The sequence below is a fragment of the Peromyscus californicus genome, unplaced genomic scaffold, assembly GCF_007827085.1.
Source record: "Peromyscus californicus insignis strain IS unplaced genomic scaffold, ASM782708v3 Scaffold_6__1_contigs__length_162567912, whole genome shotgun sequence".
Lineage (NCBI taxonomy): Eukaryota > Metazoa > Chordata > Mammalia > Rodentia > Cricetidae > Peromyscus > Peromyscus californicus.
In genome coordinates, this window is record NW_026294584.1 from 143,875,501 (window position 1) to 143,900,833 (window position 25,333).

Consider the following 25,333-nt stretch of genomic DNA (forward strand, 5'->3'; position numbering starts at 1 on the left):
TCCTTTTCTTCTGATCTCTCAGTTTTTTACCCCAATATCTGGCTCCAGGTTTTTTGTTAATAAGACCATTTAGCAATTTGTCTTACATGTAGTGAATAAATGAGTAACCTAATTGTACTAGGAAACTCAATGTGTAATCTGCAGCTTCCATCAAAGCAATTCTACAAAGTCCTATGACGGCACATGGAATGGTAAATTTGAAATGCAACAGTGCTTCTGCACAAACTCTCCTAGGATATATGTAATCTGTTATAAAATTTAATATTATAAAGAGTATCTGAGCAAAAAGATTCAGATACAAAAGCAATATTTGTACTTTCATGGGTTTATTATACTTCAATAATTATTTCTGAAAAATCCATTATTAGAGCAGAAAATAAAATGCACTTTAAGATGTACACAACCATAAATCTATTTTCAAGTTATGAAATGTAACAATACCTGGCAGACTCCAAGTGCAAGTGTTTTATTTCTTGAAATTACTCTCACAAAGATATGTATGTAGAGCTGTGCAATCATCTGTTGTGAGGCCAAAAGCTGACATCATGACACAGTTATCATGTTCAACATGCTCTATTATCCTGCAATGGTGGAAACAAAAAATTCAGATATACTGTATGTGAATAATCTACTTAATGAGTTCATCTCATAAGCAACTGCAAAAGAAGGATCTCATGCAAGTTGGCGAAGTGTGGTAAGGACTGATTATTACAAAAGCCAAGTAGCCCATTCTTCAGATTCACATGAGCAGTTCACAAAGGTCAGCATCATTCTGCCTGCTCATAATTCAACTCAATTTATTGACACCATTCTTCTGAGGTCTTGTTTGTATGTTTTTTTTTCCTTCTTGTCTATTGCATCACTCATGAAAACTTACTTTGGTTTGAAAGTTGAGTCTTTTTTCCAAACCCAGAGTTGATCTCTGCTCTTCCTAAAGACTCCAGTCCATGAGACCAGTGAGAGGAATTGCAGAAAGATCTACCAGAGAAACAAGGAATTTCCATCAGTATGAAGGTTCTTCTTATTTTTTTAAACAAAGTGTATTCTGTCGTAGTATAGTTATTGTCCAATACAAATCAACTTATTAAAGTTGAAAACACTTCTTACACTACCAAAATACTCACATATGTGTTTAATTTTGATCTAAAAATTTTAATTAACTTTTAAGTGTTTATAGTTAGAAGCTTTATTCTTCCATTAGTGGGAAATTTGGCAATTGATTTATGTAACTTAACAGATACTCATTGTAACAACACAAACCTAACAGAGATTTAAACAAATTTCCAGAAACAATGCATAAAATTCTTTGGGTGCTGTGCTCAAATAAATTCTTATACTGTTTCTCCCCGTTCAGTTTTAGAAGGAAGGTTATGGTTTGCTATTGAAGAAAAAAGTGATGTAGTGGACAAAATTTCTGTATTCTGGGTACCATATTATCATTAAGTAGCTGAGGCTCCACCTTTGTCTATCACCATAGGGGTAGATTACTGAAAAGGATGCATTAACGCTTCTCTTGGCTGCTGTTATAAATACAAGGGCAAACTTGGAGAGTAATAATAAAAGACACAAGCAAAGAATTCTGAAGACCTGAAACAAAAAGCTGAAAGGGCATGACACCTGAAGATGAGGGACTACAGAATGGCAGGACATCCTGTCTCCCTTGTCCAATGGACGAAAATGACCTTACATGTACTCTCCCAGAACCCAAGCAACAACAGGTAGATTATGTGAGCTCCCTCCTCCACGTGTAAGAGAGACTGGTCAGCAGCACTGGGAGAGGCTGAAAGCACCTGATGGGGTGATTGTTCATAGAAAGTGCTTCTCCTACTTACTCAAGGACACCTGAGTGGGAGCTGGTATAGGGTATCCTGTGAGTACAGATGGCCATGTAAATGCCTCTGTCTTTGAGGGTGTGACGCTCACTTCTTTCCTCAAGGAACACCAGATAGAATGGGTTTTAGAATGTTATGCTTACATAACAGGGCAGTTAAAATTAGCAAACTGCAGATCAATGCCGTAAAATGGATCAATGATTTGCTCTAAGACCATGAAAGAGTAATAGCGGTGGTTCTTAACCTTCCAAATGCTATAAAACTTTAACACAGTCCCTCATAGTCTGGTGACCATAAACGATAAAATTATTTTTGTGTTGACTTCATAACTGTAATGTTACTATTATGAATCTTAATGTAAATATCTGATACTTCCTATGGTCTTAAGTGACCCCTGTTGAGAGGATCATTCTACTGTCAACGGAATTGAAACTAATGGCTTGAGAACCACTGAGTTACAGGATATCTCTGTAACAGTGCATACATATGTCTGATCCCTGTCTTATAAAACAAAGGCATGTGTGGCTAACTATAGCAAAAGTCAGAAAAATGTTTTTGTACAGAAAGTCCTGCTAAGAATATGCATAGGGAAGGGACATCAAGGAAATGGAAATGCCTGCCTGGTTATCTGACTATAATTACCTCTACCTAGTCACTTTTTGATCACTATTAACTATCATACATGTATAGATTTTTTTTGTGTGTATGGTAAAAAAAAATGGCAAAGTTAATTTCAGACTAAATACACTTGTACAAGGATGGCTTTCATAAAATAAACAAATAAATCTTGAAATATTCACCACCAGTACACAAATATAAATAACACATTGTAAAATAAAACAATGAAATATTATACAGAGTTGTAAATACATGAAACATGTATAGGAATGTGAATGAGGTCTACATACATCCCATTGACAGAAAGAAAGGTCAAGCAATGACTGATACATGTCAGATCTTACCTGCTCCTCTTCACTATCTATGTAAAGCAGAGTAGAGTTTTTAGAAGTGCAGGACACTAAACTGTCATTCCAAGTTTTTTTCTCCATACCAATGTAATAGCAATTGTGGGAATATGATATCCACTCCTTTGAACAATGACCACAAGAGTGTACTGAAGAAAGATGAATTTAATAGTGAAAATTAATGTTTTCCTAGTTTTGTACATTCATGTAAAATATGTATCTACACAGCCTAGAGGCTGATAAATATATATAAAATGTACACTCAAGCACACAAAGAAAAGAGTCTGCCCTATGGTCCTGTGTTTATTTGTCTATCTAAACTAAACAAACAAGTCTTTACCCTACACATTTTTCAGAGTCACTGAACATAAGCTCTATTCTAGAACAGTGAGTTCATTTCTGTCTTATCATACTCCACCAGTAGGAACATTAAGCCAATTATTAAAAATTTTTATGGTCATTTTATTTGAATATTTCTTATTGGACAAAAAGGGTATCATTGTTAATATTTACTGATAAACATGTAGTGTTCACGTTTCTAGATTTTTTTCCCTAGAAATCTACTATCACCTGTGCATAGCTTTAGTCAGACACAGAATATAATGTGTACGAGCATCAGGACTTTGACAAACGAGGTGTACCTTTCTGGGTTCTAGTCAGGGAGGAGTTGATCTGTGCCTTTGCTTCAGGATCTGGAGAGTTAAAATAATTCTTATGAAAATAAACATGCAAAATATTGTAACAATTTTAGTTTCTTTGTCTGAAGCTGATGTACTATTTTAATTGGGGTACAGTGGAATACAATTGAAATTGTCAAAAAATAATATGGTGAAAACTACTTTAATGAAAGACCAAATTTCAACATTTTTTATCATATAACCTATGTAAAAATCACCTTCAAAACAGTATCTAAATAAAGGGTTTCCAAGGTTCTAAACTATGTTGAGTTATGAAATCATTGATAAAGTCAAAAGTAAACATTTCATATAATTGCTCTGATATTCATGATATTGACAAAAATTGTAATAACCATTCCACATTTAATCCAAATATAAACTTTAAAATTTAAATTATAAGCTGCTGTTCTTTCTGCTTGTTCTTTTTTTTTGCTAAACATTTTTTAAATTATTTATTTACAAAAAGTTTTTTTTTTTCATTTTACATACCTATCCTAGTTCCCCCCTCCGTTTCCATTTCCAGCCCCTCCCCAATCCCATCCCCATTCACTCCTCAGAGAGGTTATGGCCTCCCTTGGAGAGTCAATAAAGTCTGGCATACTAAGTTGAGGCAGGATCAAGCCCCTTCCCCTCATAGAAGCAATATGAACTTAATAATGAAAATTAATTTACATGTTTGCATAGTTTTGAACATCCATGTAAAAAATATAGCTATGCACCCCAGAATCTGGTTCATAAAAAACAAAATGCACATTCAAACACACTCAAGCAGTTCATCAAGCTCTGGTCCATAGTTTATATGTCCATATAAAGAATATAAACTAAAACCAAATTCTCTCCCCAAATTTTTCTTCAAAATCACTGAATACAACCTCTATTCTAAAAGACAGAATTCATTTCTGAGGCATCATAGTTTGTCAAGAGGAAACTAAAGCCAATTATCAAAACTGTTGCATAGTTATTTTACATGATTATTTATTTCATGACAAAAGGGACTATCATCCGTTAATGTTTATTATGAGAATTTACTGTTCATGTCTCTAGATTATTCTCTTCCCAGAAATATATTACTGTCATCACATGGCTTAAGTTAGGTACAGGATATATTGTGTACAAGCATCAGAACTTGTACAATCGAGGTGTACCTTTCTGACTTGTAGTCAGGAAGAAGTGTATCTTCTCCTTTGCTTCAATAGCTGGAGAGTTAAAGTAATTCTTAGTAAATTTGACATCTAAATAATCATAATTTTAATCCCTTAGTTTGAAATTTATGTACTATTTGAATTAGAGTAATATAGAATACAATTGCAATTACTGTATTATGAATAATATGGTGAAAACTTTGGAGAAAATTAGTTCAATGAAATCCAAAAGTTCAGTATCTTCACAGTAAAACCAATTGGAATGGGGGCACTTTCAAAACCTAATTTGTTTTTCTTAGTAAAGTATTCTAAATTGTGTTGTTGAATTATGAAGTCATAATCACTATACTTAAAAGCGAACATATTATAATACCCTGTTATTTATAACTTTGACAAAATTAGAACAACCATTCCACATTTAATCCACATATGTACTTGAAAGTAAAATCTATTTTTCCTTACTAGGAAGGAGCATTGAAAGATGCTTTGTTATTAAGGAGGAAAGCTCCTTTATAATCTCTCAAAATCATGCTTACATGGAGAGACAACTCTGGTTGTTATCACCAAGGCGATCAATAAGGCAAACCAGATGATGCCCAGGATCCCAGAAATGAGCTTCTCTGGAGGTGATAAAAATTCTGCAAAGATAAATGGAAGTGATGAGAGAGAAAATGGACACAGATGTTCACAGGGTTTACACAGAAGAGAACTCGGAGAATCAAAAGAAGAAACACAGCCCCCAGGCCCTCCTCTATGCTGTAATTGGTCTGTAGGCAATATCATTGCATTTTCATTGAACACAATGATCATATATTCTTGCAACAATGTCTGAATGAAAACTGTGCTCACATCTTAAATTATAACACCATGGGCCAAGTTAAGGTTTCCTTTCCTTTCAGGAAGGAGCCCATTCCTGACTGCATGCCAGCTGGCACCCCAGAGCAGCTACACTGAAAGCTCCATCCAAATGCCTTACTTTTGCAGTGGCAGTGCCTGCTGATCTCGACTTGCTTCTGGGAAGCAATTTGAAGGCTGAACTCCATCAGCTGGTTTCCTGCTGGGTTACTGAAATGGAGCTGTGAGTGGCCTTGGGTTTCCTTTGCTGCTTCCCTAGGTCCTGAGGCATTTTCAGTTCTGAGCAAATGACTCATGACTCACAGTACAGCCCAGTGACATGTGCTATGGTGATTCTACTTAAGAAGCTACACATCCTGATGCAATCACGAAAGGAGGAGCCTGGAGAACTGGAGCTTTTGTACAGTTGAAATACCTAATTTTACCTTGGGCTTTGAACTCATGTGTTATGGTTAAAAAAATAAATCTAAAATAAATTCTGGCTTTGAGCCTTGTAACATGTGACTGTTAAAATGTTATTATTATTTAGAATCTAATAGCTCTATTTATTCTTCTAAAATTTAAGTTCAAGTATATATAACATAAAGCATGTAAAGCAGTTAATACGCAGATTGGCATGTCAAGCTCTCAATCGTGCCCCCTGGGATAAATCAATACGTTTTTCGCCAAAGATACACAGAGCACAAATTGGAACACTTAAAATCCACACTTCATCATCAGGTCTCTAGAGGCTGTAGGTTTAATTATATTGATGAAGAAATACAAGCACAAGTGGGTGACTGACTCTCCACAGACAACAAGGACAGAACTTTGAGACAATCCTCCAGTGTGTCCCATGCAATTGGATTTCTCTGGGTTGTTTAGAGGCATCCACATTCCAGTTTGATTCCCTGCAGCAGAACTGTGCCTCAATTGTTCCACATGTAGCATTTACAGTGTCCCCTCAACTGACTGGGCTGGTGGAGACAGGGGAGCAGTGACAAGCTCCCTCTGTTGCCAGAAAGACAGGTCTCCTGAAGTGAGGGTGGAGTTCACAGGAGGCCTGTGGGAGCTGAGCACCAAAAGGTGAAAGTCAGTCACAAAAATCTAGGACAACAGTGATGGTGAACTGAACAGGCTGCACCGTGAGGCTGTGAGTGAGTCAAGAGTGGAAAGAGAGATTTCTCACCAACGTGTCACTGAAGGTTGAACAGGAAATTCTCATACTTGAATGATTTTGAAATCAGTTTATCTCATCACACCTTTACAATGTAGGTCACTTTGGGTTCTTGTTGAAAGGACATAGTGGTCAACTAAGTGGGCTGTGTAGTATGTCATTTTCTGAGTATCTCACAAGAATGCTATGTGTTCTAGAAAGGTGAGAAAATTAATCACCAAGCTTCCACTTACAAGAGTTTCTTAGAGGGTTTTTCTCTTCTACTGAAAGAGACTTTTTCATATAATATATTCTGATTACAGCTTCCCCTCCCTCTACACCTTCCAATTCTTCCACATCTATCCTCCCCTCTGAATCCACAGTCTAGTTGTCTCTCTTTAGAAAACAAACAGGCATCTAAGGGGTAATTAATATAATATAATATAATATAATATAATATAATATAATATAATATAATATAATATAATATAATATAATATAATATAAATCAAAAGCAAATAAATCATAACAGAAATAAAAGACCAAAGAAGAAAAGAGCCAAAGAAAAAGCACAATAAGTGCATATAGACGCAGAGATGCATACATTATTACACACAGGAATTCCAAAAAAGCCAAAACTGGAAACCATAATATATATGCAAAAGGACCTATAAATTAAAAAAAACCAACAAAACAAAAAGAAAACTAAACCTGACTTAGTATTATGAGACAAATACCCTCCAAAGGTGCTGTGGAATTTGTTTTATATTGGCCCTCAACATCTAGGCATGGGCCCTATTAAGAATGGTTTGTTTCCTCGGTGTGACTTCTTTGGAGAAAATTAAATTTTCATTTACAAGGTAATTTCTAATTACCAATTAGAGGTAGCCTTTGGGTTAGGTAGGGGGTCATATGTCCATTTCTCCCTTCAGTTCTAGTATTCTATCTGGTGTAGCCCCATGCAGGCCCTGCACATGCTGCCTCACACTCTCTGTGATTTCATATGTCAGCAAGCCCTGTTGAGTCCTGAAGGCCTTGATTCTTTGGTGTCCTCCATCTACTCTGGCTCTTACACTCTTTTTGTCTTCTCTTTTGCAGAGTTCCCTGAGGCCTGACTGGAGAGATTTGATGGAAATATCCCGTTTAGGACTGAATGTTCCAAGGTCTCTCACACTCTGCACATTGTCCAGATGTGGGTCTCTGTATTTGTTCTCATCTGATGCAAAGAGATTACCTCATGATGGCTGAGCAAAATGCTGATCTATGAGTATAGCAGAACGTCATTTATGAGTCATTTTATTGCTCTGTCTTTTAGCAGAACACTAGTGTTTGGTTTTCCCCCTAGGTCTCTGGCCTAGCTAGTCTCATGTTCTTGGTCATCAAGCAGCATTGTGTAAGAGTTCCATCTCATGGAGTGAACCTTAATCAGATTTTGGTTGGTTATTCGCACAGCTTTGTGTCACTGTTTGCACCAGAATATCTTGCAAGCAGGTCACTGTTTTTGCTGGGTTGGTGTTTACATTTCTTCTGTAGTAGCAAGCAGTATCTTCTAGTATCATGAACACTAGTCAGTAGAAGTGAAGTCTCTACATAGGAACCAGCCCAACTTCTTCACATTCAGTGAGTGTGTATGTGTTGTTTTCAGCAATAAAGCCTCACTGTCAGTTAGTGGAAAGCCATCAGTAGCTTTGGCAATAGCTAGGGTTGTTTGGGTGTTTCCTTGGGTAGATTTTTAAATCTCTCTCTCTCTTTCTCTGCTGGAGGCTGCTACACCCAGATTAAATTATATTATATGTATTTTTCCTCCTCATAGCCATATTGTATCACACATATCATGGAAAAATCATGAAAACATTATAAAACTTATAGTAACATTATCAAGTGAGATTAACTTGATGTTAGTGTAATCAATACATTTTTCAAGTTCTAATGACTTGTGTGAAACCACACAAAAATGTCATGTAACATTTTTGTTAAAATTCTTGAAGTGACTACATTTTGTTTCATTTTTAAAAACAAACTTTTGTTTAGAATTCCTTTAATGAAAATAATTGTGTTTAGTGGTTAAAATATTATTGAATATTATCAATGTTGCACTGTGTCAGTATGACAGAAATTAGAATATTAGATAAGTACTTATATTATTCAACTATTCACTCTTAATGTAACTGTCTATATTTTAATAGGAATATTTAGTTTTTTTAATTAGATTTTTCTATTCATTTTACATATCAACCATGGATTCCCCTGTCCTCCCTCCTCCCACCCCCCAGCCTTCCACCCCCACCCCCCATTCCCACCTCCAAGGCAAGGTCTCCCTTGGGGTGTCAGCAGAGCCTCGTACCTTCAGTTGGGGCAGGTCCAATCCCCTCTTCCCTGCACCAAGGCTGAGCAAAGTGTCTCAGCATAGGCACTAGGTTCCAAAAAAGCCTGCTCATGCACTAAGGACAGTTCAAGCTCATCAGCTGTTTCACTTATCCAGACGGCCTAGTCCTGTTCCATGGGGGTTCCTCAGGTATTGGTTCTCAGTTCATGTGTTTCCATTAGTTTGGCTACTTGTCTCTGAACTTTTTCCAATCATGGTCTCAATATCTCTTGCTCATACGATCCCTCCTCTCTCTCTTGTTGACTGGAGTCCTGGAGCTCTGTCTGGGCTTGGCCATGGATTTCTGCATCTGCTTCCATCAGTCACTGGATGAGAGTTCTATCATGACTGTTAGGGTGTTCAACCGTCCGATCACCAGAGCAGGTCAGTTCAGGCACCCTCTTGACCATTGCCAGTAGTCTATAGTGGAGTCATCTTTGTAGATTCCTGGGGACCTCTCCAGCACTCTGATTTTTCCTATTCCTCTGGGGTCTTCATTTATCATTGTATCTCTTTCCTTGTTCTCTCACTCTGTTCCTGATCCAGCTGGGACCTCCCGCTACCCTAAGCTCACTTTCTCCCAACCCTTGCCCTCCATTACCCCCCTCACCTCCAGTTTGCTTATGTAGATCTCATCCATTTCTCTGTTGTTGGGTGATCCCTGTGTCTTTCCTAGGGTCCTCTTTACTTGCTAGCCTCCCTGGAGCTGTGAGTTGCAGTCTGGTTATCCTTTGCTTTACATCTAGTATCCACTTATGAGTGAGTACATACCATGTTTGTCTTTCTGAGTCTGGGTTACCTCACTCAGGATGATATTTTCCAGTTCTATCCATTTGCCTATAAACCTCATGATGTCATTGTTTTTCTCTGCTGAGTAGTACTCCATTGTGTATATGTACCACATTTTCTTTATCCATTATTCAGTTGAAGGGCATCTAGGTTGTTTCCAGGTTCTGGCTATTACAAATAATGCTGCTATGAACATAGTTAAGCATGTGTCCTTGTGGTATGATCGAGCATTCCTTTGGTATATACCCAAAAATGTTATAGCTGGGTCTTTAGGGAGATTGCTTCCTAATTTTCTGAGAAAGCACCATACTGATTTCCAAAGTGGCTGTACAAGTTTTCATTCCCACCAACAGTGGAGGAGTGTTCCCCTTGCTCCACATCCTCTCCAACATAAACTGTCTTCAGTGTTTTTGATCTTAGCCATTCTGACAGGTGTAAGATGGTATCTCAGAGTCATTTTAATTTGCATTTCCCTGATGACTAAGGATGTTGAGCAATTTCTTAAATGTCTTTCAACCATCTTAGCTTCTTCTGTTGAGAATTCTCTGTTTATCTCTATAGCCCATTCTTTTTTTTTTTTTTTTTGGTTTTCTTGAGACAGGGTTTCTCTGTGTAGCTTTGCGCCTTTCCTGGATCTCGCTCTGTAGACCAGGCTGGCCTCGAACTCACAGAGATCCGCCTGCCTCTGCCTCCCGTGTGCTGGGATTAAAGGCGTGCGCCACCACTGCCCGGCTCCATTTTTTAATGGGACTGTTTGGTATTTTGATGTCTAGTTTCTTAGGTTCTTTGTCTATTCTGGATATCAGCCCTCTGTTAGACATGGGGTTGGTGAAGATCTTTTCCCATTCTGTAGGCTGTCATTTTGTCTTATTGACAGTGTCCTTTGCTCTGCAAAAGCTTCTTTAGTATCAAGAGCTCCCATTTATTAATTGTTGCTCTCAGTGTCTGTGCTACTGGTGTTTTATTTAGGAAGTTATCTCTGGTGTCAATGCATTCAAGACTACTTCCTACTTTCTCTCTTCTATCAGGTTCAGAGTAACTGGATTTATGTTGAGATATTTGATCCACTTGGACTTAAGTTTTGTGCATGGTGACAGATATGGATCTATTTGCAATCTTCTACATGTTGACATGCAGTTATGCCAGCACAATTGTTGAAGATGTTTTCTTTTTTCCATTGTACAGTTTGGGCTTCTTTGTCAAAAATTAGGTGTTCATACATATGTGGATTAATGTAAGGGTCTTCAGTTCAGTCTCATTGGTCTACATGTCGGTTTTTATGCTAGTACCAAGCTGTTTTTATTACTGTAGCTCTATAGTAGAGCTCTAAGTCAGGGATGGTAATGCCTCCAGAGGTTGTTTTATTGTACAGGATTCTTTTGGCTATCCTGGGTTTTTTGTTTTTTTCATATAAAGTTAAGTATTGTTCTTTCCAGGTCTGTGAAGAATTGTGTTGGTATTTTGATGGGAATTGCATTGAATCTGTAGATTTCTTTTGGTAAGATTGCCATTTTTACTATGTTAATCCTACCTATCCATGAGCATGGGAGATCTTTCCATTTTTTGATATCTTCTTCAATTTCTTTCTTCAGGGACTTAAAGTTCTTGTCATACAGGTCCTTTGCTTGCTTAGTTAGAGTTACTCCAAGTTATTTTATATTATTTGGGGCTATTATAAAGGGTGATGTTTCTTTGATTTCTTTCTGAGCCCGCTTGTCTTTAGATATAGGAGGGCTACTGATTTTTTTTTTTTGGTTAATCTTGTATCCTGCCACATTACTGAAGGTGTTTATCAGCTGTAAGAATTCCTTGGTCAAATTTTTGGGGTCACTTATGTATACTATCATGTCATCTGCAAATAGTGAAAGTTTGACTTCTTCCTATCCAATTTGTATCCCCTTTATCTCCTTTTGTTGTCTTATTGCTCTAACTAGAACTTCAAGTACTGTATTGAATAAATATGGGAAGAGCAGACAGCCTTGTCTTGTTCCTGATTTTAGTGGAATCACTTTGAGTTTCTATTTACTTTGATGTTGGCTGTGAACTTGCTGTAAATTGCCTTTATTATCTTTAGATATGTTCCCTGTATTCCTGATCTCTCCAAGAATTTTATCATGAAGGGGTGCTGGAATTTGTCAAAGGCCTTTTCAGCATCTAATGAAATGATCACGTGATTTTTTCTTTCAGTTTGTTTATATGGTGTATTACATTAACAGACTTTTGTATGTTGAACCAACTGTAGCTAGAGTTTTCCTGCCTGGCCCACAATCAGGACAAATCTCTGTCACCCACCAGTCCCACAGCCGCTCAGACCCAACCAAGTAAACACAGAGACTTATATTGCTTACAAACTGTATGGCCGTGGCAGGCTTCTTGCTAACTGTTCTTATATCTTAAATTAATCCATTTCTATAAATGTATACCTTGCCATGTGGCTCATGGCTTACCGGCATCTTCACATGCAGCTTGTCATGGCGGTGGCTGGCAGTGTCTTCCTCACTCAGCCTTCCACTTTCCAGAATTCTTCTCTCTCCTTGTCCCACCTATACTTCTTGCCTGGCCACTGGCCAATCAGTGTTTTATTTATACAGAACAATATCCACAGCAACCAACCTTGCATCTCTGGGACGAAGCCTTCTTGATCATGGTGGATAATTGTTTTGATGTGTTCTTGGAGTCTGTTTGCCAATATTTTATTGAGTATTTTTGCATCAATGTTCATGAGGGAGATTGGTCTTTAAGAAGATCCTCTTTCTTTGTTGTATCTTTGTTTGGCTTGGGAAGCAGAGTAGCTGTAGTCTCATAGAAGGAGTTTGGTATTGTTCCTTCTGTTTCTATTGTGTGGAACAATTTAAAGAGTATTGGTATAAACTCTTCCTTGAAGATCTGGTAGAATTCTGTGTTGAAACCATCTGGTCCTGGGCTTTTTTTTTTTTTGTTGGGAGACTTTTAATGGCTGTTTCTGTTTCCTTAGGGGTTATTGGTCTATTTAAATAGTTCATCTAGTCTTGATTTAACTTAGGTATGTGGTACCTACCCAGAAAATTATCCACTTCTTTTAGATTTTTCCACTTTTGTGGAGTACAGATTTCTGAAGTATGACCTGATGATTCTCTGGATTTCCTCATTGTCAGTTGTTATGTCTCCCTTTTCATTTCTGATATTGCTAATTTGGATGCTCTCTTTCTACCTTTTGGTTAGTCTGGATAAGTCTGGATTGTCTATCTTGTTGATTTTCTCAAAGAACCAACTCTTTGTTTCATTGATTCTTTGTATTGTTCTCTTTGTTTCTATTTTATTGATTTCAGCTCTCAATTTGATTATTTCCTGGTGACTATTCCTCCTGGGAGATTTTGCATCTTCTTGTTCTAGAGCTTTCAGGTGTGCTATTAAGTCACTAGTGTGAGATTTCTCCAACTTCTTTATGTGGGCGTTTAGTGCTATGAATTTTTCTCTTAGCATTGCTTTCATAGTGTCCCATAAGTTTGAGTACTTAGTATATTCATTTTCATTGATCTCTAGGAAGTCTTTAATTTCTTTCTTTATTTCTTCCATGACCCATTGATTATTCAGTTAAGCATTATTTAGTTTCCATGAAATTGTAGGCTTTCTGTAATTTTTGTTGTTGTTGAAATCTAACTTTAAACCATGGTGGTCTGATAGAATATAGGATGTTATTCCAATATTTTTTGTATCTGTTGAGGTTTCCTTTGTGACTGAGTATGTAATCAATTTTAAAGAAGGTTCCATGGGGTGCTGAGAAGAAGGTATATTCTCTTTTGTTAGGATGGAATGTTCTGTAGATATCTATTAAGTCCATTTGAGTCATAACATCAGTTAAGCCCCTTATTTCTCCATTAAGTTTCAATTTGACAGATCTGTCCAGTGGTGGGAGTGGGGTGTTGAAGTCTCCCACTATTAATGTGTGGGGTTTTATGTGTGATTTAAGCTTTAGTAATCTTTCTTTTACATATGTGGGTGCCCTTTTGTTTGGGGCATAAATATTCAGAATTGAAATTTCATCTTGGTGGATCTTTCCTGTGATGAGTATGTAATGTCCTTCTTGATCTCTTTTGATTGATTTTAGTTTGAAGTCTATTTTGTTGGATATTAGGATAGCTAAACCAGCTTGCTTCTTAGGACCATTTGATTGGTAAGAGTTTTCTCAGCCTTTTATTCTGAAATAGTGTCTATCTTTGAAACTGAGGTGTGTTTCTTATATGCAGCAGAAAGATGGGTCCTGTATTTGCATCCATTCTGTCAGCCTGTGAATTAAGTCCATCGATATTAAGGGATATTAATGACCAGTGATTGTTATCTCCTGTTATCTTTTGGTGGTAGTATGTGCGTATTTCTCTCCTTTGGGATTTACTGGTATGGGGTTATCTATTGCCTGTGTTTTTCTGGGTATATCTGACTTTCTTAGGTTGGAATTTTCATTCTAGTGCTTTCTGTAGGGCTGGATTTGTGGATAGGTATTGTTTAAATCTGGTTTTGTCTTGGAATGTCTTGTTCACTTCCTCTATGGTGATTGAAAGTTTTGCTGGCTATGTTAGTCTAGGCTGACATCCATGGTGTCTTAGAGTCTGCATTATATTTATCTAGGTCCTTCTGGCTTTCAAAGTCTCCATTGAGAAATCAGGTGTTATTCTGATGGGTCTGCCTTTTTAAGTCACCTGGCCTTTTTCCTTTGCTGCTCTTAATGTTCTTTCTTCATTCTGTATGTTTAGTTGTTTAATTTTTATGTGGCAAGGGGAATTTTTGGGGGGATCTAGTCTGTTTGGTATTCTATAGGGTTCTTGTATCTTCATAGGTATTTCCTTCTTTAAGTTGGGAAAGTTTTCTTCTATGATCTTGTTGAATATATTTTCTGTGCCTTTCAGTTGGTATTCTCCTTTTTCTTTTTTTTCTTTTACTTTTTTTTTTTTTTTGGTTTTTTGGAGACAGGGTTTCACTGTGTAGTTTTGCGCCTTTTCTGGATCTCGCTCTTAGACCAGGCTGGCCTCGAACTCACAAAGATCCGCCTGCCTCTGCCTCCCAAGTGCTGGGATTAAAGGTGTGTACCACCACCGCCCAGCTTCTTCTCCTTTTTCTATCCCTATTATTCTTAGATTTGGCCTTTTCATGGTGTCGCAGATTTCCTGGATGTTTTGTGTTATGACTTTTTTGGCTTTGGTCTTTTCTTTGATTGATGAATCTATTTCCTCTATTGTATCCTCTACACCAGAGATTCCCTCTTCCATCTCTTGTATTCTCTTGGTTATGCTTGCATCTGTTTTTCCTGTTCATTTACTCAGATTTTTCTATTACCAGCATTCCATCTGTTTGTGTCTTCTTCATTGTTTCTGTTTCCCTTTTCAGGTCTTGAACTGTTTCCCTCACATGTTTAATTGCTTTTTCATGGATTTTTGCCTTTCTTGAAGGGATTTATTGATTTCTTCCAACTTTTAGTTTGTCTTTTCCTCAATTTCATTTTTTCTTGAAAGGCCTCTAGCATCTTCATGATGCTATTCTTAAGTTTGCTTTCTTCTGCTTTTTCTACATTGTGATGTTCAGGTCTTACTGTTGGAGGAGGCCTAGGTTCTGGTGATGCTGTATTGCTCTTTATGTTGTTGTATGTAATTTTGCCTTGACGTCTGCCCATCTCATTCTCTAATAGGTATAAGAGGTGCCTGTGTCTGAGCGAGTTGCTATTGGTCCACTCTGTGCTTGGTGTGTCTGTGTCTCAGGGAGCTGCTCTTGGGTCAACCCAAGCTTGTTGATTCTGTGACTCACGGAGCTGCTCTTGGTCTTATCAGGGCTCTTGGTCCAGTCAGAGCTGACAGATTCTGTGTTTCAGGAAGCCTCTCTTGGTCCAATGAGAGGTGGCAGATTCTACATCTCAGAAAGGCACTCTTGGTCTAATGAGGGATGGTAGATTCCCTGTCTCAGGAGGTTACTCTTGTTCCAGTGAGAGCTGGCTGTTTGGTTTCCATGCCTCAGGAAGTGGCTGGGTTCTCAGATGAATGGATATGGGGGCAGGGCATGTAGATTGCAGGGTCTAGTGGGGGGTGGGGGTGGGGCTTCCCCAGGTGCCCTGCCTGCTGGCTGACAACTGGGACAGAGTTTGGAATATTTAGTTTTAAATGGCACAAATTCAAATATAACTATGTAGCAAATAAACTAAATCAAAAATTCTCACCTATGTGACAGAAGAATTATCTCAATATTTTAAGGTTTGTTTTATGGCCTTTATTATGATCCTATTTGAAGGTTTTATCTGCCATTGAGAAGAATCTTAATTTCCTATCTGTCAATATTATAGTACTAAAACTTTTCCATATTCTTGTACATGTGTTTCTTTTCTTATTTACAAGTCTGTGAATATATATTTCCTTTTTTGACTTCATAGTATTTTATTTATATTTTATATTGCTGAGGTATATTTGACTATTTTCAGATCATGAGTAAAGGACTCCTATGCCCACAAATTGTTTATGTCACACAGGTGAGAAAATCGATTGCTATACATCTTCTACATTGAGGCAGGTTCTCTGGCTGACCCCAGAACCCACTGACATGGCTGCTCTAGTTGCCCAGCCTACTCTAATAATATCTGATGTCTGCCTCCCACACTCTGAGATTACCTGCTGTGACCACACCTGTCAAGAATGTATATGGTTGCTGGAGATCCAAACGCTGGTCCGCAGCCATGCACATCAAGTATGTTAGCCATTAATCTGCTCCCCAAGTCTATAAAGCAGAGTTCTTATGGAGGCAAGAAATCAAACTGTCAATTCAAATTTTTCTTTCTACACTAGTGTGGCAACAACTATTGTAAGATGTTAACCACTCCTTTGTATTGCAATGGCATAACAAAGATTAGAAATTATCTCCCAGTAACAGAATTTATATTTAATGACTTTGAGTTTACAAAACGATACACAGCCATGTACAAATTGCAGTCATGTGTGTTCATAGGCTGTTACATATAAAACAGCACGTACACTAATACACACATGCACAGAAAAATGTCAGACACACATTCCTAAATCTGTATCCATATAATGAAAACAAAGAAAAACTTACTCTACATATGTCCCCAAAAACCACAGCAGCACAAAAATCACTCTTTTGAAACAGAACAATTATTTAAGTCCTGTCATGTAGAAGCAGTACCAAATTTGAGGCAACCTATACCAAGGGACATACTGACTTTAAACATTTCCTTTTATGTTGTATAAGAATAAATGTTTTCCTAAAGTCTTTACTTGTGAAGATTCATCGACTAATTCATATTGTTTATTATCCCTAAATGTCATGATCAATTTTAAGTAGGCTGAGATCAAGACAAAATAACACCTGTGCAAATATTGTAATAACTTTGGAAATAATTGTGTACTTTGCTGAGATTAATTGAAGGGGCAATGTTCTGTTCTTAATTACAATAGCTGGAAAAAGTAGAGGGTGTGTGAAATAATTAATATTTCTACAAATCTGAATTTTAATTTCTTCATTTGAAATCTTTTTATATTAAAATATAAGAATATATAATAAAATTAATTTATGTGGAAAAATTATTACAGAAATGAACCTTTGGGGAGAAATTATTATGAATATCTAAATATTTCTAAAAGTTCAAAACTGATCAAACTTTGCAATAGTTAATGTAACCACTTATAATTATTAATTACCATCTTTACAAGGGTTTTAAGAAGCATGTCTTTGAGTTACAAAATAACACATAGACATAAAAATCACTTTGCAATATTTATATTGTACTTTTAATAAATTCAGAATAAACATTTGACAAATTTTAAAATTACATAAATACAAAAATATCTTAAATGTGTCCTCTGATGACTATGTACAGAGAAATATATACAGAGACTTTCATCTGTTATAATGAAAACATCCTCTATAATTATCCAAAAACATTCTTACAAGTAATAACTGTGTTTGTTACCACCTAGTAGAACGTTTAGAGAGAATAGATGATTCTTTGGATTCCAGCCACAAGTTCATCTGAAGAGAACAGGAAATCTGCAGGGGAAATGGAAACAATGAGAAAGATGGAGGGAGACAGCTCCACAGGGTGTTACATGCACGTGGAATAGAAAAGATAAACTTGGACCAAAATGCCACATCCACATATTTTATTTTCTTCTTGGAATAGACATTTGCATTTTAAATAAATGTGTTACTCCATGAGTGCTTTGTAAAAAGCTAGATAATTTAGCAGCATATCAGTATATGTATATATACATTTATATTTACTATACCCAATTTTAAGGCTGGATTATCACACGTGAATGAGTCTGAACTTCAGCTCACCATTCAAGTGCATATCCTCACACAGAAAGATAAATGCATATTTTATTTGAGCCATGGATATTATTGTCATTTCCTTCAAGGTGCTGTGGAGCACTTTGAGGACGCAATTCCAGACAGGCTACTTCCTGTGCAGTCACTGGATTGTAGCTGCAACTGCCCTTCATTTTCTGTACTTATCCTTGGGTTCCTTGGCTTGATTCAGTTCATAGTAATCTCTTCATCTCTGTGGCAGGAGGCATCAGGAATTATGCTTTAGGTAAATGTACTTTAGAGGTTAATATCATACATTTTTCATAAGCTTATGTAATATGGGAAGCTTAGATGCATCTAATTGAGTGAGATGTGGAGTGAACACTCCTTATCTTGTAGCTAGATGCAAAAATCTAGTTCAAATATCCACAGACGTTTGAACTGTAGCTCACTATAAAAATAAGTTTCAACAGATGTCTGGGTTCAACAAAAATTCATACTTGGGACCATGAAACACAATAGATTGGTAAAAATTAAAGAAAGGAGTGAAAGTCTAGCATTCTGGTTGGCTTTTCTGTTGTTGTGATAAAACATTTGACCAAAAGCAACTAAGTAAGTTAGGAAAGGATTTGTTTCAGCATATACTTCCAGGTCACATCAATCACTAAAGGAAGCCAGGGCAGGAACTGAGGCAGAAAACAGGGAGGAACACTGCTTACTGCTTCCATCTCCAGCTTTCTTATACAGTCCAACACTATGTGACAAGGAATGGTGCCATAGACAAGTGGCTGGGCTGCCCACATGAGCCATCACTCCTTACAACCTCTCACAGTAGTGATCACAAGCCTAATTTGATCAAGACAAATCCTCAACTGAGACTCCCTCTCCCCAGATTCTGTCAAGTTTACAATGAAAAAGTAATCAGGACACCTGGTTAAGTGACTTAGAGCTATAATCCAAGCTGCTTGGGAAGGTGAGGCAGAGGTGTCTTAAACTCAATGACAGCCTGGTCTATAGAATTTCATATAGTTTTAGGAATTTCATAGTTTTAGAAATAAAACTAAGACCTGTCCCCAAAACAAACATCTGAAGCATTGATCTAGAATAAAGACCTTGTCTGGCATACAATTTTCAGTAATAGAAAAATGCTCATAAGTAAAAATACACTAATCTGAAGCAAGACCACATAAATGTCTTAATTAGAATGTCTAGAATATTACTTAGCCTAATGATGAGAATAGGTGTATTTATTTTTATTTTATAAATGATGATTCAGGTTTTAATGATAATTTTGATATATGATAATTTTCAACGACTGGATATTTCATGGGTACAGAATAGTATTTTTGTCATATATAGTGATTATTTCACTATAGTGCTTTTATTTAGTTACTACCATTAGTCTTTAAATGAGATGCTATTCTTTATTTTGAATAGCTCAATAGTTCTGAGAAGTCTTTAAAATTTTAAAGAGGTATTTTATGCTTGAAAATGTTAGTTGACATTAGACTCACCCATGAAATAGACATTATCAATATCAAGCAAAGGGGAGTCTGTTATCTGTCACTTCAGGGGTGTTTATGGCCATGAAACCTCTGGAAGACTGAGCTCAAACAAATCTAAGTTTTTATTTTCTAAAGTCCACAAAAATAAAGCTTATTGTAACCTGTGTAGTCATTGACCACATAAACATATTCTGTGGCTTAGGCTGTGTCTCAGTGGCAGAGCACTTGCCCAGTGTGTGGGAGGATTTCCAGCAAAACAAACCAACAGCAATGAAGATACTCCAGTTAATGATGAATCATGTATAACTACCGTCCCATGATATTACTTAGCTGAAGACAGTGAAGCTGCTACAGTTTGTCTATTTTCTATGGCTTGTTTACACAAACATGAGAACGTGAAATGACACATTCCTAAGAATGTCATTGTCATTCATTGAGTAACTAATTGTGGAGTTCTCTGCAATCACCACAGCCTGCAGGTTAATGGTCTAGGGAAACAAGAAGGAAATTCAGCTCAACATGACTCAACATGACTCAGTAGCCAGAGTTGGTTCAAACTTCTAGAGTTTGATCTTGAGTAGTCTTAGGCATATTCAATTACAACACAGCTTTAAAAAAATACTTCCTGATGATAATTAACTCAATCCCATGTGCACAACAAATCTTAAGACATCTTCCTACTGGGTTGTCTGGTCCAACCTTGATATGAGAGCTTCTGAATTAATTGCATATTTTTTTGTCCTGTTTTTCTGTTGTCTCTTGGATGTCTGCTCTTTACTGAAGAGAAATAGGAGTAGATCTGTGGGAGAAAGGAGGTTGGGGACAGAGCTAAGAGAAGTAGAGGGAAGGGAAACTATGGCTAGGATGGACTATATAAGAGAAGAATCTATTTTCAATTAAAAAAGAGACATGACTATATTTAAACTCTTTGTAAAGTACAAGTGACATCTTTCAATAAAAATAGGTTCTATAGATTAACTAAGAAAACAGGCTCAAGATAAAAATCAAGGAGGATCCAGTGTAGCTTCGGCCACACAGACACTGAGAAAGTCACCAGGCTGTTACCCACCTCTGATCCCAGCCTTCTGGATGGAAAGCAGGTTATCACTTTGAAGAGAACACTTTTTGTGTTTAACATTCCTAGTTCTCCTAGTGAGCACAAGGATCTACATGCTTCCTACAATGAATCGATCAAAATTTCTATTTTTTTTTTGTTTTTTTTTGGTTTTTTCGAGACAGGGTTTCTCTGTATAGCTTTGCGCCTCTCCTGGAACTCACTTGGTAGCCCAGGCTGGCCTCGAACTCACAGAGATCTGCCTGGCTCTGCCTCCCGAGTGCTGGGATTAAAGGCATGCACCACCACCGCCCGGCTCTTTTTTTTTGTTTTTTTGAGACAGGGTTTCTCTGTGTAGCTTTGCGCCTTTCCTGGGACTTGTTAGCCCAGGCTGGCCTCGAACTCACAGAGATCCACCTGCCTCTGCCTCCCGATTGCTGGGATTAAAGGCATGCGCCACCACCACACGGCTAAATTTCTATTAATTATACTTTATTTTTATAAACGGAATCTTATTTTATGTGTTCCATATATGTTTCTCTATACATGCTCAATTAATTTCTCTTACATATTAGTACACTTAAGATTTAAAACTGTCAAATAATGTAAACTATGCCATATTCATCAATGTTCCTTTTCCTTGTGTCATATAGTTATATCTATTATTAGTACAGATATTGACTTGAAGTTTAAAATTATATAATCATATATATATATACATATACTATAGAGAGCATATTTTTATTATATACAATGATATGGGCTTTCACTTTTCTGACATGTAACTCTATGAAATCTATGTTCAGACAATGATATAACAAAAATATAAAAACCAAGCAAATGATTTAATATAGCAATAATAGTTAGATTTTATCTTTTTAAATATATGGAAAATTATTTTTTAAATTGTATTAAAATGATAGTTGCATTTTTTTCAAATTGTCCGTCTCTCAGGATAGTCCTGTGTAGCTTGAGTTTTCCTGCCTGGCCCACAGTCAGGACAAATCTCTCTCACCTGCCAGTCCCACAGCCGCTCAGACCCGACCAAGTAAACACAGAGACTTTTATTGGTTACAAACTGTATGGCCGTGGCAGGCTTCTTGCTAACTGTTCTTACAGTTTAAATTAATCCATTTCTATAAATCTATACCTTGCCACGTGGCTCGTGGCTTACTGGCATCTTCACATTCTGTTTGTCATCGTGGCAGCTGGCAGTGTCTCTCTGATTCAGCCTTCCACTTCCCAGCTTTATTCTCCTCCTTGTCCTGCCTATAATTCCTGCCTAGCCACTGGTCAATCAGTGTTTTATTTATTGACCAATCAAAGCAACACATTTGCCATACAGAACATCCCACAGCAGTCCTGTTAAAATAACTCTCCTTTGGCTCTTATTAGAGGAATGCTGACACTTAAAGATGAATAATTTGAAAGTAACAAAGACTTAAATGTATGTTTTACTATGATGGCAAAATTAGTTCATTTTTCAGGAACTAGCAAAAATACAGTCACCACTTGACTATGACTAATGGAAACATTTGAAGTTCTTCTAAAGATAAAGTCTTCTTCCTGTGAGTGACAGTCTTGGAAATACAAAAGGGAAGAGTAGAAGGGATTATTGAGTGTCCTTAAATAGATAGTAAAGGTATATAATATTGATGGCAAAATATTGAATTTAAAAGTTTTTTAGCATCAGGAAGTATATCATAGCATTTCAGAAAGAAAATGTAGAATAAACAGTAAAAGTAGAAGGTTGTTGGAACTTTTGATTGTTTGAAAAAGAGCAAAATTCCTAATCTATTAGATTTTTAATGAGTAAAGAAGTATACCGAAAAATATGACACATAAATTAAAGAATATTTAAAGCTAAATTAATAAATTTTAGCAAAATTAGCAAATTCATGTAATGGCACATGATCAATGAAAATATTGTGAAAAGACAAAGCAACAGAAAAAGTAGAATTCATGAAATGGGAGTGTTTAAAATTAAATGAAAATTAGAATTAATTATATATGCATGCAAATGATAAATATAGTAACCTAATAACACATTAAATATATACTAAATGGTTTTCAGGTTAAATTAATATTGGTTTATATTTCAACTTTCTTATATTAATAAGAAACTCTCATCATAAGCAAAAGAAAAGATAAAAGTAAAATATGATAAAAAATAGTGTACTATCATAAGATGACAATAACTATTATTGGAGATGAAGAAGAGTATTTAATAATGACAAAATTGCCATGCCAGCCATTAATAGTATTTCATTACCTACTGTGTACATAAAATTAAATGAGTAATTAATAAAACATAGACTTGGAAGACAGGACTTTAATCCCAAATAGAATAGGACCTAGATACTTCTGCACCATACCTCAGCAAATATAATAATCTGTGAGGTTATAGAAATAGTTAACCTGGATAAGTAAACACGGGAATTTACTCACATACTCACCTCTGTGAGCCCAGAAGGCTTAGGTTCTTAGATCCACGTGGAAAATTTCCTCAGATCTATACTAATATTTCCAAGTGTATAATTAGAAAGTATTTACAGCTGAGCTCTCTACACAGTAGCCATTGTAGCCACTACATGCTTTCATTCAAACTGAAGCTATTTAAGTTAAAATTAATTTAAAAAGAAATATAACATAAAATAAGTTCTTCTGTCACACAAGCCATATCCACAGCCATGTGACAACATCATTGAAAATTCCTTTCACTTTATTGAAAAAAATCAGTAAATGATCAAAATTTTGAAGTAGGTAGTTTCTAAATTTGAAGCTTATTTGTAAATAATGATGGGACAAAGAGATTATTATAATGGCTTTTCACCATTATGAATTATAAAATATATATCAAAATTTGTCTTACAAAAAAATTAATTTCTTCAAAGGCAATATTACAGAAGAGAGATTTTAATATGAACATGAATCCATAAAAAAAACACAATCAGAAAAGCAAAAGAAGATGAAATTCTTAACAAATGAAACAGAAAGTAGACAACAATAAACTGTATAAAATCATAACCAAGAACAAAATTGCAACAAAAACTGTCAATAAGGACCAAAGTTTTTCATTGAAGAGACAGAAGGCCAAGCTTGGTGACACACACCTGTAAGATTTGCTCTCAACGGACAGAATGATTGGTGACAGTTTGATGTCAGTCTGTGCTACAGAGGGATACATTGTCTCCAAAACAAAACAAAGGTTTGTGGGATGGTTCAGCAGGTAAAAGTATTTGCCACCAAATATTTTGACCTGAGTTTGAATCCTGACTCCGACATGGTAGAAAGAGAGAACCAACTCGTGTAAACTCTCCCTAGTCTGACTTCTGTATATGTGCAATGGCATGGGCATGTGTGCCCACACACATGTGCGTGCGTGCACACACACACACACACACACACACACACACACACACACACGATATATATAAATGTGAAAGAGAATTTAAAAACAAAAGGAAGAAACAAAAGACACATGAAACTGATTAAAAGCCCCTGAAAAACTATTAAGAAGGTGTAAATATTTTATGTCTGTATTTAAAATTTTTTTACTATAAGGTTTACAGACCTAGGTTATTGAAACTATATTAAGAAATCATTTCAGAAACATTTCCAAATTCATTTTATGAGGTCATAGTCATCCTGATATCCAAAGCACAAAAAGACTCAACAAAGAAAGAAAATTACAAACCAATTTCCCTCGTCAACGATACTCAATAAAATACATGCAAACTGAATCCAGGAACACATCAAAAAGATCATCCACCAGGATCAAGCAGGTTTAAACTCAGAGATGCAGAGATGTTCAACATATAAAAATCTGACAATGTAATAATACACTATATAAACAAACTGAAAGAAAAAAAAAAAACTTCACATGATCATCTCATTAGATGCCAAAAAATTTTTTGACAAAATCCAACACTCCATGATAAAAACCTTGTTGAGATCAGGGATACATGGGACATATGTAAATACAATAAAGACAATTTTCAGCAAGCTGATATCCAACAGCAAATTAAATAGAGAGAAACTCAAAGCAATTCTGCTAAAATCAGTAACAAGAGAACTCCTACAGGTGATAAACACCTTCAGTGATGTGGTTCAATACAAGATTAACTATACAAATCAGTAGCCCTCCTAGATACCAAAGACAGATGGGCTGTGAAAGAAATCAAGGAAACAACACCATTCACAACAGCTTTAAATAATATAAAATACCTTGGGGGGTAAATCTAACCTAGCAGTTGAAAGACCTGTATGACAAGAATTTCAAGTCTTTGAAGAAGATATCAGAAGATGGAAAGATCTCCCATGCTCTTGTATCAGTAGGATTAACATAGTAAAAATGACCATTTTACCAAAAGCAATCTACAGATTCAATGCAATCCCCATCAAAATTCCAAAACAATTCTTTGCAGACCTTGAAAGAACAATACTCAACTTCATATGGAAAAACAACAACAACAACAACAAAAAAAAAAAACCAACCAGGATAACTAAAATAGAACCAAACATGACTGGCAAAAAAGTCAATGAAATGATTCTTAATAATATTCTGCTATACTCATAGATAGGAGCCTGACATAATCACCATCAGAGAGCCTCCATCACAGCCAAACATTAGTCGGAACTTGATGAATCATTCTGGAGAAGGGGAGAAAGAATTGTAGGAGCCAAAAGGGAAAAAGGACACCAAAAGAAAAACAATAGAATCAACTAACC

General features: G+C 36.2%; 1 protein-coding gene across 1 annotated transcript; it reads right to left on the reverse strand.

Annotated features, from left to right (window-relative positions):
- Positions 1 to 466: 466 nt before the first annotated feature.
- On the reverse strand, positions 467 to 5,767 carry LOC128099771 (NKG2-A/NKG2-B type II integral membrane protein-like). The gene is made up of 6 exons (XM_052721591.1): positions 5,593 to 5,767; positions 5,153 to 5,254; positions 3,439 to 3,489; positions 2,795 to 2,946; positions 878 to 978; positions 467 to 581 (listed from the first exon to the last, which is right to left on the reverse strand). The coding sequence occupies exons 1-6, from the start codon at positions 5,765 to 5,767 to the stop codon at positions 467 to 469; spliced, it is 696 nt and encodes a 231-aa protein (XP_052577551.1).
- Positions 5,768 to 25,333: the final 19,566 nt, after the last annotated feature.

Coding starts and splice junctions, on each gene's coding strand:
- LOC128099771 (XM_052721591.1), bottom strand. CDS start 5,767: ATGAGTCATTTGCTCAGAACTGAAAATGCCTCAGGACCTAGGGAAGCA. Junction 5,255..5,592: donor CAGGCACTGCCACTGCAAAA/GTAAGGCATTTG, acceptor TTATCTTTGCAG/AATTTTTATCACCTCCAGAG. Junction 979..2,794: donor TAGATAGTGAAGAGGAGCAG/GTAAGATCTGAC, acceptor TTTCTCTGGTAG/ATCTTTCTGCAATTCCTCTC.